This window comes from Genypterus blacodes, unplaced genomic scaffold, assembly GCF_046128005.1.
Source record: "Genypterus blacodes isolate CSIRO-AG114 ecotype Tasmania unplaced genomic scaffold, CSIRO-AGI_Gbla_v1 ptg000118l_1, whole genome shotgun sequence".
NCBI classification, from domain to species: Eukaryota; Metazoa; Chordata; class Actinopteri; order Ophidiiformes; family Ophidiidae; genus Genypterus; species Genypterus blacodes.
Window position 1 is genome coordinate 976,044 of NW_027466921.1, and position 18,426 is coordinate 994,469.

Consider the following 18,426-nt stretch of genomic DNA (forward strand, 5'->3'; position numbering starts at 1 on the left):
TATTTTTTGCTACTCCTGCTTCAAGTTACTGCTACTGACTTGTATAGGTTGGTCTCTTGATGTTCGGTGATGACGGTGTAGTTGTAATATTGAATGTCCACGTGATGGTTGTTTACTTTCTTACCCAGGTCTTTTATACGCGCCGCTATTCCGCGCGGACACCAGGGGGCGTAGTTGCGTCGTGTCCCGCAGCGTGGTACTCGTGGGGGCCCCCCCTCGGCACAGTCTACCTGGACACGGTAATGCTGCGTTCAGGGCGGAGAGAGGAGGAGGAGGAGGAGCCAGCGGAGCCTCCGACACGCAGCGCCGGGGAGGCTGACTGACACTCAGCCTGGACCTGCGCTGGAGCTCAAACAAACACACACATACACACACACCCGCTAAACTCTCACACGGGCCCACGGTGATGCTCAACCGACACCGCGGGGACTGATTACGGGATCGCCTGGACCGATTCGGCAGCAGACCCCCTCTGAGCCGCAGGTAAGACGCCTCCTGTCTCCTGCCGCCGCCGCTGCTGCTGCTCCTCTCTGGAATGCAGGGACAGATTGCTGCAAGACTTGAGGGAAATTCCTGAGCTCACATTATGACACACAAACATGTACTTAAGTGTAATTTTACCTCTAGAAAAATACGCATTATTCTTTATGCTTATTTCTATGGGAGTTCTAGAATAAAACATAGCCGTGGGAAGTAGAAAGAAATGTCACATTCACCACAGATTGACTGATTTCACTTAACTGTTAGATCATACAACATACAAACAATGCTAAATGTTTCATCTGTGCATTTCAATTCTACATGAAGTACATTATAATATTTACATTATTGCTATATTACAGATGTGCAGCGTTGTGCATTGTAAAAGTTTGGTAGAATGCACTCAAGTGAATGTAATCTAGATGCAGAAATACACATTGCACAATAGATGAGTTCTCTTTGTACAACAACAATACTCCATCATACCTGGAAGTATGTACTTTACTTTGATCTCTGTGTGGAATCTTATTCCTTACATGTCTGGTTCTAGATGTTAGGCCTGAAGCTGCTGTGTGACGTCTCCTTTGATGGATTGATTGTTTGGATTTTAGTTAACGTGATGGCTTTAAGTTATGAATGAGCTGCTGGTGATCATGTTTGTGCAGGTAAATAAGGAGTGTGTGATGCTTTATTTTGGTATGTGTGTGTGTGTGTGTGTGTGTGTGTGTGTGTGTGTGTGTGTGTGTGTGTGTGTGTGTGTTTGTGAGAGAAAGAGAGAGTAGGTGGTGTATGTGCATGTGTGACCTTGCACTTTTTTCTCTGCCGTCTGCATAATTGTTTTCTCGGTGCCGCCTGGCTGTCCCGGGCCCCGGGGCCCCTGGGGGAAGTCCTGCCCGCAGACAGGCAGCTTGGCCCGGCTGGGGACATGCTGGGTCCTGCCGAGCCTCTGAAGTCTGCTGGCTGGCTTTGAACTGTAGCTGCTGGAGATGGAAATCAATCCGTGTATATCCCTCTCTCTCTCTCTCTCTCTCTCTCTCTCTCGCTCCTTCTATCTCTCTATCGCTATCTCCCTCCCTCTCTTTCTCTCTCTCTCGCTCCCCCCTGCCCCCAGTGTAGCCCTTCCCCGCTGCCATAGACTCTTTCATGTTCACAGGTAGAAAGGCTAAAGAGAGAGAGAAGAAACAGAGGTGGGGGGGACTGTAACTCATCTTCAAAAGACGTTAATATGGCGTCTGAGGATTAAAGAGGATAAAGGTAGAAAAACCTACAAAGCCAGCGTCTGTAGTCTTCATCACGCTGTTAGACTGAAGTGAGCGGATGATTTATTTACTTGTAAGTTTGTCACTTCTTGCAGCGCCGTAGCAGCGTTCCCACAATGACTCTATTGAGTTTGGAGTTGACGTGATAGAAAGAGAAAGGCTCTCGTGTTTCCTGGTGAAAGTTATGTTGGAGATTTATGTTAGATGTCACTGCTGATCACTCCCATCCAGAGATCACACTCCTTCACGGACCTCCAGAGGCCTTCCATGCTTGAAAAGCTCATCAAGCCTCGCACTAGTCTAAAGACAAACATTTGACTTAAAACGTCATGTCGAGTAAACAGAAGTCATCGCAGCTCGTTAGCAAATTGAATCTCAGCATGAAGACTCCGGTTTGTAAGAAAGAAGGAAGAATTCTGCCAGCAAAAATACCAAAATATCACTCTGAAGACCACAAACATATTTACTGCAGGAGTATAAATCTACATATTTTCTTAGGGTATTATCGGTGGAAAAGGTTCAATTCCACACTTTGATCATTGACAGAAAGATCATAAGAGTTGAACAATTAATGATAATAACTAATTAGTGATGTTTAAACAGACCTGGAGCGTGAATGAAACGTCTGCTAATCTATTCAGTCTAGTCGCTGTAAATGTACTTTTTCTTTTAACGTACCGCACTGATTAACTCTGACAGCTTTTCCCTAAATACACAAAGAAATATCTTTCCGATGAAACGTTGGCTATAAATTGAGAAAACTCTTGTTATCTTAATTCTGTATCAGTGTGCTGAGCATGTGCGTCCCAGGTGCTGCAGGCAGATTGTCCACATATGAGGCTCATTCTGTCTCTTTCTGTCTCTTTCTGCCTCTGGAACACGTCTCCACTCTCTCCACTCAGACATTCGCTAAACACAAATCCATCCTTCTTTCCTAATTTTCTATAATATGATGACTACGTAGACGAGTATCTGTTAAATAAGTGGCTCTCCTGGCTCTCCTTGAGGGCCTCTCCCCGGAGGTCCCCGGCAACAATGACAGGCAGTTAAATGACATTATATCTTCATTTGCGAGCAATAATCGCGGGTAGAGCAACATGTAAGGAAAGAAAAAGCCTCAGTAATCACAGGTTTCAGGCTCAGCACTGTTATTTCCCTGCGCTGGCTGAAGACAAGTTCAGCAATCCAACAGTTAAGTCTGCCCACGCCGGCCCCAGGGACCGTACGGGCTAATCACAGCGGGGTTTGCGGTCTAATTTGGGTCCACTTAAGAATCCCTGTTATTGGGGATCTATTCAGTTAATCATCAATTCCTGGATGATGTGTGTGTGCCAGGGAGAAGCTTAGAGTCTTTCATGCAATTTGCTTCTGCTTGCTCCTGCTGTATTGCTGCTGTTTGACCTATTTACTCTCATCAGTGGTTAGTTTGACCACTTTTTGAATCGGCAGACTCCTGGCTCACTATTGTGGTAGGAAGCAGTGAGTATCAGAGGAGACACGTGGGAGTTTGAACACGTGGGAGTTTGAAGCAATACAAGGAAATGGATGAACGCTGGTGTTTCTGTTGCAGATGATCAGAATCGAAAGAATCGAAATCTAAAGAAAGAATAGGGAAAGAATGAAAGCGAATCGTTTGACCTGACTTTACTTCTGCTTGGAGTTCACTTCAGATCAGAGGAGGGGGCTTTGGGGTTTTGCAACAAGCAGGAAGAAAGGCAGTTAAAACATTGCAATGCAATAACAGAGCAAGAGTTGCAGCACAATAGAAAAAAAAAAGTCGACGCAAGTGCCAGAGAAGCTGTTGATGTTTGAATGAACTGTGTTTATGTTGGAAAATGCGATGCCGAGGGGAGCATGTCAGATTATTTAAAAAGACGATGCGTGTGTGTGTGTGTATGTGTGTGTGAAAGCCTATTTCCTCATCATATTGTACATTCTTAAATGTGTTTTGATGTGTTGCAAACATTCTAAGACAGCAACCCTAAAGGAACCTTAGCGGGGTGATGCTCTGCCACTGCTTGACCTCAGTTGTTAGAGGGAGACCACAAGGCAGAGGACTGTGAGGAAGTGAGCCTTCAGAATGGACACACACGCACACAGAGAGAGATAGAGAGAGGGAGAGAGAGAGAAAAAATGGTTCAGGAAGATCGACGATGAAAGACAGAGCACCAACAGGCAGAGAATCAAAGGGACGACTGACTGGGGTTGGGATAGGTGTGTGTGTTTGTGTGTGTGTGTGTGTGTGTGTGTGTGTGTGCGTGTGTGTGTGTGTGAGACTTCTTTTCATGTGCCCTAAAAGTTTGTTTTTCCTGAGCACTGAGTGGGAAACTGACAGTAGATTGACTGGGGTTGGGATAGGTGTGTGTGTGTGTGTGTGTGTGTGTGTGTGCGTATGTGTATGTGTATGTGTGTGTGTGAGACTTCTTTTCATGTGCCCTAAAAGTTTGTTTTTCCTGAGCACTGAGTGGGAAACTGACAGTAAGTCTGTAATTAAAGCAATCAAAAGATGAAGAGAGATGAAGGCAAGGCACGCACACACACACACACACCTCATTTAGTCCTGTGGTCATGGATGAAGCTCAGCATCAACATCACGAGAGAGAATTGCTTATTTCCTGCGTACAAACATCTCCATTTGTTATAGTAAATTAAATACTTTGTTCTATTATGTCATTTCAACAAAACTTCCTTACCGACTTCCTTCTTTCCATAGTTCACTGATATTTGAGTCTCTCTCTCTCTCTCTCTCTGTGTGTTCCGTTCATCATTCTTCCTCTGACGAATCTTTATGGGGAGAAATGGACACACACACACACACACACACACCCACACACACACACACACACGCGGAGGAAGAAGGGCAAAATGTTTGAGGTTTCCATTTGCTTCCCCGACTTGTAACCTCAGCGGGGGGAAATCACTTTCATCACTGATCTGATTAACTTCAGGCTCATTTCTCTCCCGCTAAGTGAAGCTTGAAGGCTCGTATACCGACCCCGAGTTCGACTTCCCCTCCCTCCCGCCACTGATCCGCCCCTTATTATAGGAAGAGAAGCGTAATGTTGAATGAAAGGATTCAACGCCGTGTGTCTGCTTTTCATTGCGTTCACAGTTTTGCCTTTGACAGACTTTCGCTGAAGGTGAGAGCCGGCTGGTTTGATTTTGACTGACAGCCACGCCGTCAACCCCCCCCCCCCCCTCCACTTTGCTCTCCAGCCGCCTCCAAATCACAGAAAGATGAGAGACCGAAACGCCAGCAGCAACATTCCTCCTTTAATTCACCTCAGAAGAAGAAAGGGAAACAGTCGGTGCGCTCTTGAATTATTCTTGAAAGCCAGACGAGAGAACATGTGGCAACATCGGCCGCGTTTCCATTGAGGTTTTTCGAGTAAAAAAATCAAGGAAAGTTCCGAAATATCGCAACAACAAAATGCTAATTAGGCCTAGTAGACATATGGATGAGGGATGGCATGAAATCCACACTAATTTTAACTCTAACGAGGCTGGAAAAGGCCTGACAGGAATCCGTGAATCTGACAGGAGCGGCTTTTTTAAGGCACGATGTGACGCCGCTCCAGGCTCCTTCCATTTATTCCTTAAAATAAAACCCTTTGCTCAACATATAACTGGATTTGGCTCCAGTTGTGGAAAAGCCTAAAGGGGGAAGTAGAAGACTTTGCCTGTCTCCATCTGCGAAACCGTCCAGTGCTTGGACTAGAAAACGTAAATAAGGCCAATTCGTCGTTAAAGAGAGAAGAAATGAGTCTGAATGAATCTTCGGTCTCTTGTAACACTGGTTGTCAACAGATGATGATGTCATACTTGAGTGATTTGGTTGGTTTGTCATCAAATTGACTGTGGATGATGTGACATTAATGGTGAATGAAGTGAGTTTGGTGGATTTGCTGTTTGGTTTGCTGCGTTTCAAAAGCTGCAGGGTCTTTAAATGTTCCCTGCACACACACATGCATACACACACACGGGGAGAGTTTGGAGTTGTCGAAGTGGATACATGTGTTTGAGCTTTGGCAGGTTGAGCTCTGGCCCGTAAAAACACGACAATAATTGACTTTTTTTTCCGGAATATATAGAGCCCTCAGTGCAGCATTGATTGGCTTTGGAACGTGTTTACGGCCTTGGAGCAGTTGGATTACGTGTGCGAGGGTGTGTGGGTGTGTGAGTGTGTGTGAGTGTTTCTGGTTATGTTGGTGCTTTGGTGAGCTAATGCTGGGCCACATTTATGCTTATATTTAGTTTATTCTGGTCCGTGTCCATAGGGGTTGCTACTGGCAGGCCTGGATGACCTAACGGCGGCTCTGACTCCGGCGCCTCTCCGCCAGATGTTTGGACACATTTTGTCTCTCTCGCAAACAAAAAGGACAACGAGTGAGGCCGGCAAAACTGAGGCTAGTTGCAAGATAAAACATTGCAGCAAACTGGAGGATATAACGGATGAAGAATAGAATCAAATCAAGACGCTGTGAATCAAAATCACAATCAGGAGCTGGAGATCTATGAGGTCTATGAGAGGAAATTACCCCGGATTTATTCTGATGTGATCTCATGTTTTGTCTGTAATTCCACTTAAATGTCATTTAATGGTCATCAGAACGTGAAATCGCCAGAGACAGGGGACAGGAGGAGACAAGAGCAGACATGAGGAGACACGGGGGGCCAGGAGGTGACAAGAGCACACATGAGGAGACACAAGGAGACAGGAGGAGACAGGGGAGACAGGGGAGTCAGGAGGAGAGAAGCAGAGACATGAGGAGACATAAGGAGACAGGAGAAGATAGGAGAAGACGGGGGAGACAGGAGGAGAGAAGCAGAGACATGAGGAGACATGAGGAGACACAAGAAGACCGGGGGAGCGGAGTGGAGGATAATAGATGAAACAGAAGAAAAGACAGAAACTGGATTTGATGAGAAGCAGATGTTTCTCATGTAAATACCAAAGGCAGAATGACAGAGATCCTCCGCTTTATTATGCCGCTGATTTGATTGTCATCAGAAATAAAAGGCTGGCAATGAGCCCACCAAAGTGCCGTAACAGCCCTCTTCATCTTCCTCATCGCTTTGCCTCTTGGCCCGGCTCACTGGCCCCTGGATTGGCTCATTACTTAATCGGAAAGTCATTAAGAGGCGGCGTAATGAAAATCCTTCATGAGGTTAAAGACCGGCGGCGATAAACCATTTGCAGCGCAATCCATCTGTGAGACGGAGACACGGAGGAGGAAACGCAAGGAGGAAGACTCAAACAGGCGACGCCAGTCCCGGAATTAAATCAAGGAGACAAGGGGGACAGGAACAACAACAACTAGAAGGCCAAAGACACACTGGTTTGGTGTAGAGCTCAGCCAGAGAATGAACAACATATGTTCACGAGGCTTCTCTGCCGGACTGATCGGAATCAAAAAAGGAGATCTGGAGGCTAATTTCAGTGTCGAAGAGGATCTGAGAAGGAAAGTCATCGCTTACATTCACATGGTGGACATGTGTGTGGGACATGCAGACACACACAGACATGCCAGACACGTGAGCCTTTGAACACAACGTAAACATTAAGAGACGGACGAGGTTCAAATCGGCTCTGATCGTGTGTGTGTGTGTGTGTGTGTGTTGGCTCGATGTCTCAGGACTGGGAGTCAAGTTGTGTAAATTGTTGACAACCACCAGTTTTAAGTTAAAGAAAAACACGGAACAAGAACAAAAGCAGCCTGTCGGAATCAAACCAAACAAAAATGTACATCCAATACCTACGAATACTCAAAGATGAGAAACTCTGCCGGCTTCCATCCCACAACAACACTGTTTGTGTTCACAGCCACCTCTAGCTAAAGCAGGGGATCAAACCTCAGGTCTGTGTGTCGGCTCTTATGCCGCACTTCACATTTTGGAATAATCACTTACAGGCAAACCGTGTCAGAATTTGTTTAAGCGTTTGTGTAGCATGACTGACATCTCAGGTACAGACTTGTATGCTGCCTCCGTATGGAATCCAGAGATCGAAAAACGCGAAGGAGAGCCGATGTAGAACTCCGGTTAACATTTGGGAACGTACAAGGACGGATTTTTAGGTGCTGAAGAAGTGTTCAGAGGCCTGGAATTGTGATGACTTATGTGGTCTTAAGTGTTCAGCGCTAAATCTAAACTTCAGTGGAGCAGAAAGTGTCCAACCTTCCTGGATTTGTCAGTTGTTTTGTCTAAACAAGTTTAAATGTTGAAATTGACCCTGACAGTCGGATACAGGCGTGACCTTTTAAAGACTAGCAGCAACTTCCTGCTCCCTTTTCCCAAGAATGCACCTCCATGCCAAACACACAAGGAAGAGTGGGAGAGAGAATTAAGAGTTAAGAGGAAGGAGTCTAGTAAATACGCGCCTGTCTCTCTCTCTCTGTGTGTGTATGTGTATGTGTGTGTGAGAGTGAGGCTGATCTCCTGTGGGAATTTCCGTCCTAGCCTCTCCCTTCACCTACAGGGACTAAATATCCCCATAATGGCTTCACCTAATCTGTCAAATTTGCCTGTCACATGTAGCTGCAGTCCATATCAATACAGACCTAAAGCTTCTTTGAACGTCTTTAAAGCGTATTAAAGCCTTAAACTTGTCACTGTAGGCCAGGGGAGACAAATGTAAGAGTTTTTTTTTTTTTTAGAGCTTTAGGCGAATTGCTTGGATGTTTGAGGTCGGGCGGATTTGTTATTGTGCATTTGGTTTTAATGAAGCAGAATGAATCTTCCTGCAGCGATGTGGAAACTAATATTGGGTTTCCCGCTGTTTGGTAAGAGGATCAATCAGATGCAATGATGAATAACAGAGAGAGAGAGAGGGAGAGAGAGAGAGAGAGAGAGCATTTGACCCCACACTAGGAGCTGCCCAGTATGGCCACAGTCACCCACTGGTGTCCACTTGTCTCCTCTGCAGTGAGGACACAGCTGAGGAGAGTGGAGGTGTTTCTGTGCCATTATGAGCTTAATCCCCTGTGGGGCCGCAGACTTTCATCTCAGACCTCAGACCTGCCCTGACAGAGAGACAGCGAGGAGGAAGAGTGTCAGAGGGAAGAGCTCTTCAAACACACAGCTCCTTCAGTGTGTGTTTGTGTGTGTGTGTGTGTGTGTGTGTGTGTGTGTGTGTGTGTGTGTGTGTGTGTGTGCAGTTTAACCTGATAATGAGTAGCCTTGAGGGAGTCCGCAGTCATTTGGCAGCTTCTTCATTTCCTGATTCCAAAAAAAATGCTACACACACACACACAAATGCAGGCACACAGGCGCCCACACACACACAATCACACACACACAATCACACACACAGTTGTGGTCTCACCACAAGGACATGCGCAATCAAGTCTGTGCTATGCTTCAGAAGCCAAGTCTGTGTGTATTTGTAGGCCTGCATGTAGGTGTTTGTGTTTCTGTCGGTGTGTGTGTGTGTGTGTGTGTGTGTGTGTGTGTGTGTGTGTGTGTGTGTAGGCTGTAATTAACCCTCGGGGTGGGGGAATTAGCCGTCGCTGAAGATCAGAAAGTTTTTCACTCAAGGCGGCGACATGGTAGAGTGAAATCAGAGGTTTGGAGCCAGACAGACAGATTCAGACTTCAGATAGGAACACACACACACACACCCATACATACACACACATACTTTGATACTGCCTGTACTTTCAAGTAGATTAAAAGTTCAGTTCCTTGGAAAACCTCCAGTATTGATCAGCTGAGATGTGAGATAAATATGTAATGATCAAACTGCGTTGCACCAATCAACTCTGTGTGTGTGTGTGTGTGTGTGTGTGTGTGTGTGTGTGTGTGTGTGTGTGTGTGTGTGTGTGTGTGTGTGTGTGTGTGTGTGTGTGTGTGTGTGTGTGTGTGTATTATGCGGGTAAGATGCATGGTTGCAGTGTCACAGAGCCCCTATGCAGCCTAGAATAAAAAACAAAACACACACATACTTTCACTGCACCATTTGCATCTATAGAAGCTTCTTTCAACTCTTCTTTCTTTCTTTCTTTCTTTCATTCTTTCTTTCCTGCTGTTTCATACCTTCAAAGAGACTCCATGAGAAATGTGCTTAATAACAGTAATTACAGTGAAGGTTGTGTTTGCGTATATATATGTTGTGTGTGTGATTGTGTGCATGTGTGTGTGTGTGTGTGAAGGTGGTGCACATAGTGTTTGGGGTTTGTTGTACTTAGTAATTCAAAGTGCACACATATTACTTAAAATATTATTTAGCTGTGAGTATAATGTTCAGCAGAGAGACGGATGATTTGAATCGTAGCTTTGTAATTATCAAATGAGAAATCGCTCGTCTGTCTGCGAGCCTCATTGCCACACACACACACACACACACACACACACACACACACACACACACACACACACACACACACACACACACACACACACACACACACACACACACACACACACACAGATTCACGGAAGCCCTAATTGTCCACCAAAGACATTTTCCCGCTCGGTCACTTGGTTTCTTCTTTAACGCAGAGTGATTCCATGGTGTGTGTGTGTGTGTGTGTGTGTGTGTGTAATTAGTTGTCGATTGGAGGTAAAATCAATTATAGACACAAGACCCACAATGCAACATGTTTTTACAAAGCAGACAATGCTGCTTTCATTCAGAATTGTCTTATCTGCACTGCTACAGAGACCACACACACACACACACACACACACACACACACACACACTGAAAGGCAGTGGGGGAAACACAGTCAACAATGAAAAACCTGTGTGAGGCTTTGGAAAATATTCAGCAGTGATGTTTCGACTAAAACAAGCAAGATGGTGGTGTTAGAATCACGCACAATGCGTGTGTGTTGTGTATGTGTGTGTGATGTGCAGCTCATTAAATGGCGTGTTTGTGTTCAATTGAGCTCAGCTACGTGGAAACTCATCAGGTATTGTGTTAGATGTTATAAACTCCAAATCGTGATCCATCCCTACTACTTCTGTCACTTTCGATCACACTGAAGGAGAATTCATAGCGGTAACATTTAGATGACGTAGCGCGTTGGCACCGCCGCAGCTGATTTACGGGCGTTTTGGGAGCTGCTTGGGCTCTGACACAGAATGGAGCCCCGGGGCGACGCAGACATAATGGAGAGAGGAAGATAATGAGCTGTGATGGAGTGATGTCACCTCCATCCAAGTGAGCTGGGCGAGCCAGCGGTGATGTGGGTGAGCAGGTATGAGCTTGAGGAATGCTCGGCTAGCAAAAGCTTATGAGCTACGACGTGTTTTTGTGAAATCACTGGGCCACACACACACAAACACAGACAACACACACACACATTACTACTGTTGGCAGGACTGGTTATATGCATGATTGTGCTGTTTCGACTAATACTTGCCCCGAGTATATAAAAGTGGAAAGTATGACGTTCTCTCTCTCTCTTTCTCTCTTTCAGTCTCCCAAAGGAAGAAGACGTCAAAATGTCCGAGAGGAGAAGTCAGATGAAGTCCACGCTTCTGTCCTCATTACTGGTAAACTTTGACTTCTACTCCTTCCTTCCTCTTCCTCCTTCACCATCCGTATCCTCTCCTCTGCCTCACCTCATCTGCACTTTCCCCTCCCAGCGCCACTCTTCAATCCAGAATCACACACACACACACTTTCCTCCCTCCCATGTGTGTCCCATCCACAGCACCCAGACTTTAGGCGCTCCGTGACAACAGTTTGCACGACGCCGCAGCACTTGTATCAGTTAGTCACCCGTTGCGCCTTTTGTTGGAGAGCAGATATCTTTACAATCTGAGGACCAACACAGAGATTCTCAGCTTGTTCTGATATTGAGACTCGGCCGTTCTCAGCACACACACTCGCACACTGTGTCCGTGCTGGCCGACACCAAAGCACTTAGTGAGGAAAAGCAAGAAACAGATGGATTAAGCCGCTCTGCGTGTAAGCCATCGCCTAACCTACAATAGTTTATGCCTATAGTCATCATTTGTGGAGCGGATGACTCGGCGCGTTGCGGAGGCGATGGTAACGCTGGCGACTGCCCAATTAACACAAGTTTGTCTGAGCAGGAACATGATTTATACGAGATACATACATACATCATGGAGAACAGCAGCTCGTTTAATATCTAAACATGTAGTGAATGTTAGGACGTCACACAGCTATCAGACAGGGACGTGAACACACACACACACACACAGGGAGGGGAGGAGGATGTGGGGGTGTGATGGGGATGTTTTCTGTATTATTTCCTTGTTTTCTTGCTTCCTGCTGATGGAATTATAGATCTTCCGTTCCCCAGTAAATCAGCAGGAGAGACGTTCATCACTGCTGTTGTTGATGATTGGGAATTTAATTCATAATTTAGTTCAAATTAACAGGCAGATGAGGAAACGGTGCAGGGTGTTGCTGTGTGTTTATCCTGCTAAATGGATTTGAATGTGATGCTGGTCTATTATTAAAAATGGGATCTGCTGTAAATAACTGTTCAGCAGTAAATGGATACAGAGAAAGAAGTAAACAAATACACGTCTGACTGGATTTCATCATTTACCCATTTACTCATTTATTACTTCCTGTATTTAGTCAAATGTACTTCTCATCATATTGGAAAAACAAACCTAAAATAAATGAATATTTGAATACATAGAAATATAAATATTTTTTAAAAGGCAAGCAATTATATATTAGAATTATAAATTATCAAGGAAGGAAAAATATATTTGCCAAATTCTGCATCTTTCACTAATTCCCATTCCATAGTGTATTTACAGTATATTACCAATTATGGTTATTAATATTGTTTTCATCCAAATGGTCCCAACACCCAACCCCTCTTTTCACTGTTGAAGTGCCCATGAGCAAGACATTTATACACCTCAATTACAGCAGCAGATGGAGAGTGTGTGTGTGTCGGTGTGAGCCTGTCATGTTTTGTTTTCATGAATACAGTATGATAAAGATATGCAGCTCATTCCATCTCCTTGTCTGTCTGTCTGTCTGTGTGTGTCTGTCTGTCTGTCTGTATGTGTCCAGGTGTGCTGCATGCTGTCTGCTGGCGCTGAGTATTCCAACTGTGGAGAGTACGAGTTCTTCAACCAGACCAGTAACAGCTGCCAGGCCTGTCCTCAGTGCCAGCCAGGACAGGAGCCACACATGGTGAGAAACACGGGAACACCTTCTATCAAACACCTTTAACCTCACCTGTAAACAAATCAAGGTGTTCCCTTCTGTTGTCAGCAGGGGTCACTACACTGACTGACTGACCCAGACCACACACACACAAGCACACACAAACACATACAGACGTTCAGTGTGAAGGAATGCATGGGGGTGAATGATGAGCAGTAGTCACAGCGATTTAGCCTCTGACAGCCAAAGCAAACAGAGCAAAGAGCCTCACTGAGCACCTTAGGGTGACACGCCCCTTCCACACACACACACGCACACACTCTGTCTCCAGGAATCCAGTTAGTGTCTATGCACACATTATTTATTTTAAGTATTCCTTTTGATCTCGATTGATTTACTGTCATGAGATGGAATTAGGCATTAACTCGTCGGTTCTCGACCCGTCACCTCAGCACCTAATAGCTCCGCCTACTTTCCATCTCTCTGCTCCTGATTTGATCTATCAGGTGTGTGTGTGTGTGTGCGTGGGTGGAGCAGGGAGCAGAGGTGTCCACATACTCACACACATTGCAACACACATTCATCAATCATATTTCCTGCATTTGCATTTATACATATATTCCATTTTTGTTCTATTTAGTAATAACAAAAACTAATGTGATGCAAAAACTGGAATTACTCCTACTGCAATCTTATGGGTTCATCTATGATACTCAAATGCTCTTATTGGTTATTGATCAGTGTTAGTTGACGTTCCATTTGTAAGGCTGCACTCTAGTGACCCAAAGGTTAAAGGTCAGGTGCGGTGTGAGTATGAGTATGTTGTTGGCCTTTTCTTTCCTGTCTTCCTCTTAGATGATAACTTCAGAGTGGTATCAAACTAAAACATGACAGAAGAGCGAGCAGAGCAGCAGATCAGAGCACTTTTCCCTCTGTCTGTCTGTCGCCGCTCTGTAATTCACATGTTATTCTGCTAACCCCAAACTTTCCCTGCCTCTGTGTGTACGTGTGTGTGTGTGTGTGTATGTAAGTGTGTTTCAGTCTCACACCCTTTTAATCACGAGATAACCACAGTGTTCCCTATCACAGCAGACTTCAAACCCGACTCGCAGTGTGTGATCACTTCACACACAAACACAAGCACGAGCACAGAGGGAAGCTTTGACACATTCACACAGTCATGAAGACGTCCAAGAACCCTGTGAATGCACTTCCTGCATCCAGATTAGGTCTGGATTACATTTCCATGCTGGATTACATGAACGCAAACACACGTCTCCATCTTGAGGCAACAAAATCAGATTCATTTAGCAGATTTATCCACTTATTTTGATATAACGAGCAGCTACAACGATCAAAAATGGATCCTGAAGTCTGAAGACAGCTGGGACGTTTGGTGGTAATTCTAGGTTTCATCCACGTCCCTGTTTATTACACACACACACACACACACACAGGAGATTTCACTCCAACAGAAGCAGATATGTGTAATATAGCTATGATTCCAAAACCCAAAATTTGGCTTCAACCACACAGAGAAGATGGAGCGGATTGTTGTGTGTTTCATGTCTGTGTTGCTCAAAGCTAAAGGGCACAGACTTGCTTTTAATCGACGGATCAAAGAAAGAGACAAACGGAAGATGAAAGTGTGTGTGTGTGTGTGGCCTGTTATTCTGCCTTCCCACTGTGCAAAATTAAAATGCGTAGATGAGAGAAAATCTGTGCTAGAAAACAGAATGATGAGTTGGTCATCCTAAACACAACCAGGCATGGAAAACCACACACACACACACACGCACACGCACACACACACCAAAAGGACCCCTGTGACCAATCGTATAACTTTTTTGTCGTCTAAAAAGCGGTTGCCAGATTTGTTAAGGTTATGGATTAAAACAGATGTGTGTATTTGTGTGTGTGTGTGTGTGTGTGTGTGTGTGTGTGTGTGTGTGTGTGTGTGTGCTTCTGCGCCACGCTCACAACTCATCTCATTAACATTACACATTATACTTGACAAGAAGAAGAAATGTTGACGTTGATGACCAAACTTGAGTCTGTAAGTGAATCTGTGTGACTCAATGTGTCTGTGTGTGTGTTTGTGTGTGTTTCTTTTAGACCTGTGGCTACGGTGTGAAGGACGACGACTTCGCCTGCGTGCCGTGTCCACAGGGAAAATACTCCAAAGGAAAATATGAGATCTGCAGACGGCATAAAGACTGCGACGCCCTCTACAGGGCCACGGTGCTCGTAGCAGGAACGCCTGACAGCGACGCAGAGTGTGGACCGTGTTTACCTGGGTACTTAAAACACACACACACACACACACACACACACACACACACACACACACACACACATTTACTAGGGTACTTAAGAGGGTACTTACTTCAAAGAGGATTTCTCTGGTGCTCCTCTGCTGCTGTGAGTGTCAGACAGGCAGACAGAGCGAAAGGCAGGCAGGCAGGCACCAGAACATCTTTGATCCTCTGAAAGCAGAAAGTAAACACACAGAGCTTTATTTATTTATAACACACACACACACACACACACACACACACACACACACACACACACAGATTATTCAAGCTTCACACATTGACAAACCAATGGAAAATTCTTTGATAATGTAGATACTGTTAAGTTTGTGTTTAACTTTTTACCATAAATAAAGTCAAAAAGATCCACCCTGTCACCGGCACCGCTTGGATACTTGTTACTGCACATTTAGATCTATATGAACTTGACGTATTCACATTTATGTACATATCCTGGATTAACAGAATGGCGTTGACATGATTGGACCACCCTGTTACATTCTTCAGTACACCCCCCGCCCCCACACACACCAGCGCGCACACACACACACACACACACACACACACACACCACATCCGAACCCTCCATTCGCCATGGCATCCACGGTTGCCATGTGGAAACACACTGCCTGCCATTGTAACTGGAAATCAATGGGACTTTCTAAATGTTAGCAGACCTACCATCCTTCCTCCCCCTTCCTCCTCATCACTCCATCATCGCCGTCTCTTCCTCCCCTCTCCTTCTGTGCCATGTCAACAGGAAACAGGATGTTAAATGGTTTTGACATTGACATCATATCTCTAATGATTTGAACACAAAAGAAAAGACACTGAGCTTATAATGGAAGATACCTGGCAACATTTGTACCAGGTGATACCTTGTGTGTGATCCCGACAGAAGCCAGATGGTGGCGCTAAACTGGGCTTCCAGAGGGCTGAACGCTGGAATCAGATAAATCCACATATATGAGAATGTCAGTTGTTTACTCTGCATACACACCCAACACACAATATTACTTTACAAGAGTTCCATGTGCTGAAAATGGAGCATATGCGTATTAATTCACCGCAAAGCAGAGAATGCAACACAATTTACACCATATTTCAATAAACAGTGTACATACTGTATGCACAATTACTCTGCACCGTATATAAACACAATACAAATGAAATACGGCAGGTCTGAGCAGTGACAGCAGGCGTTACGATTCTAAATATAACTATGAAGCTGTTTGCAGTGTGTGAGTGTTTACTGGTGAGGGTCTCAGCCTGGGGTGGCGGGTGGTCCTGGCTCCCTGGGGTGGGAAGGGTGACTCATTATTTTCCCTGCTCTCTCTCTCTCTCTCTCTCACACACACACTGTGGAGATGTAAATGTCAATGTATTTCTACGTCCTGCTCATGTGGATCATTCCTCAGTGACTCAGGGCGACGTCTTTGCTGAGCCGTGTTTGGTGCCTTCCAGGGATCAATTAAAGTCAAACTTTTCACCTCAGCTGCTTCGAGCCAGGTGAACCCCCCCTCCATCCCACCTCCTGTCTTTTTTACGCAGGGGTTTGTCTGGAAGCTACTGAGGCTTCACGTGTCTGCAGAACACCTGCCGGCCCAGATCACAGCTCACACGGCTTACAGTTAAAAAAAAATCCAGGACTAAGCTCTGGAAGAATTCTCCCCTTTTTACTGAGCCCTTTGCTTTCTTTTGTTGTCATCTTGTCTCTGTTACGGGAGGCTAAAGGTCAGATTCGGATTGAAAGGGGGGTAGGGGGGGGGGGGGATTTCAGTGGATCACCGACAGCTCAAGTGAAGGAGCCCCTGGTCCCAAAGGTGAAATCGGAAAGAATGATTGTGTTATCTTTCCCATTCTTCTTCTTTAGGTATTACATGCTGGAGAACCGACCCAGGAACCTGTACGGGATGGTTTGCCACTCCTGCCAGAACTCACCGCGCAACACCAAAGAATGTAAGAGACACATTTCCAACCTCACTGCTGTCTTTTTATTCCAAGCAATGTCTCTTTTTTCACGGTTTCTGATCATTTAATCAGCGCGAAACAAACACTGGAACACGGGACAAACCTCATGTCTCCCGGTATCTCTTCCTCCACCGAGGAGACGCTGCGGGTAACAGTTTCACCCGGCTACAAAAGACGAGACCAAACATCGTCTCCACAGGAATGTTTGGACCCATGTATTTATGCAGGAGGTGATACTTTAGCTCTGTTTGAGAAATAAGCAGAGACATGTAACATTTTTACGATACCGCATAACAGAACAGAGCACAGCGGGTTAGAATCCGGCTCAGAGACGCTTCTTCTTGTCTTAGCTAAGGAATGAAACGGTCTGTGTAATTGAAATAATGCTTCTGTGATGTATTTTATTACAAAATTTCATTCCCCGCATGCTCGTAATTTAATATTTACACTCCAGGATGCTGTTACTCATTTTCCTCTCTGTTGCCCTCCTTCTCTTATGTCTTTCCAAAGTTTTCTCCGATCAACAGGCTCGAACTTTGCTCTCCCTAGTTTCTCTTTACAGTGAAAATATCATGAATGTGAAAGAAAGGAAACAGATCGATTCAATTGACAAGCGGGAGCGTTTTCAGGGATTTTGGGCCCCAGTGCGACGAGATCTGGGCCCCACAACTGCAGACCACAAACCACAAACCACAGACCCGCTGTCTGTCTCAGTGATTAGATGAACAACTGACTGAGAATCTTCACTATTCACGTAGCAAAAAAAAAGAATTTCATCTTTTTCCGAGACTAACGATCTATCCCCCCGGTGAAATTCAAAGAACTTTTTAATCATCTAAAATAAGTGTAGCTGTAGACAGATGGAGGAAGCAGTGTGTCGCTGTTCTTCCTTTGTGTGGGTTTGATCAATGTTGTCACTTAGCTCACATTGATCCAGCTATGAGGTGATGTAATCAGTGTCTGCACAGTGTATTTTTTGACTTTTATTGATACATACAGCTATGGGATTATTATTTATGGGCACATAACTGCCCCCCCCCCTTCAGAGTGTTATTGAAGAGCGTGGAATTGAATGGCATTGTAATTGTGTCATATTTAATGAGCATGTTTTGAAATATGAAAAGCCCCCAAAAAAGCAGCCCAGGCCTGCAGAGATGCGGGTGGGAGTCTTTTCAGCGCTCTAATTGTTTCTCCAGGCATGGAAATGAATCGGTGAATGACGCTGCAAATGAGAGATATAATTATAGAGACGATCAGCACAACAAAAACAAACAGGAAAAAGAAAAAGACCAAA

The 18,426-nt window shown here is 45.0% G+C and overlaps 1 protein-coding gene across 1 annotated transcript in view; it reads left to right on the forward strand.

Moving 5' to 3' along the window:
- The first annotated feature begins 264 nt into the window (after positions 1-264).
- edar (ectodysplasin A receptor) overlaps positions 265-18,426 on the forward strand; it is a 28,238-nt gene continuing 10,076 nt past the window's right edge. The window contains exons 1-5 of the mRNA XM_076161882.1: positions 265-483; positions 11,162-11,237; positions 12,751-12,873; positions 14,962-15,143; positions 17,035-17,120. Coding sequence (XP_076017997.1) covers positions 11,187-11,237; positions 12,751-12,873; positions 14,962-15,143; positions 17,035-17,120 — 442 coding nt within the window. The 5' untranslated portion in view covers positions 265-483; positions 11,162-11,186. The remainder of the gene's footprint in view (positions 484-11,161; positions 11,238-12,750; positions 12,874-14,961; positions 15,144-17,034; positions 17,121-18,426) is intronic.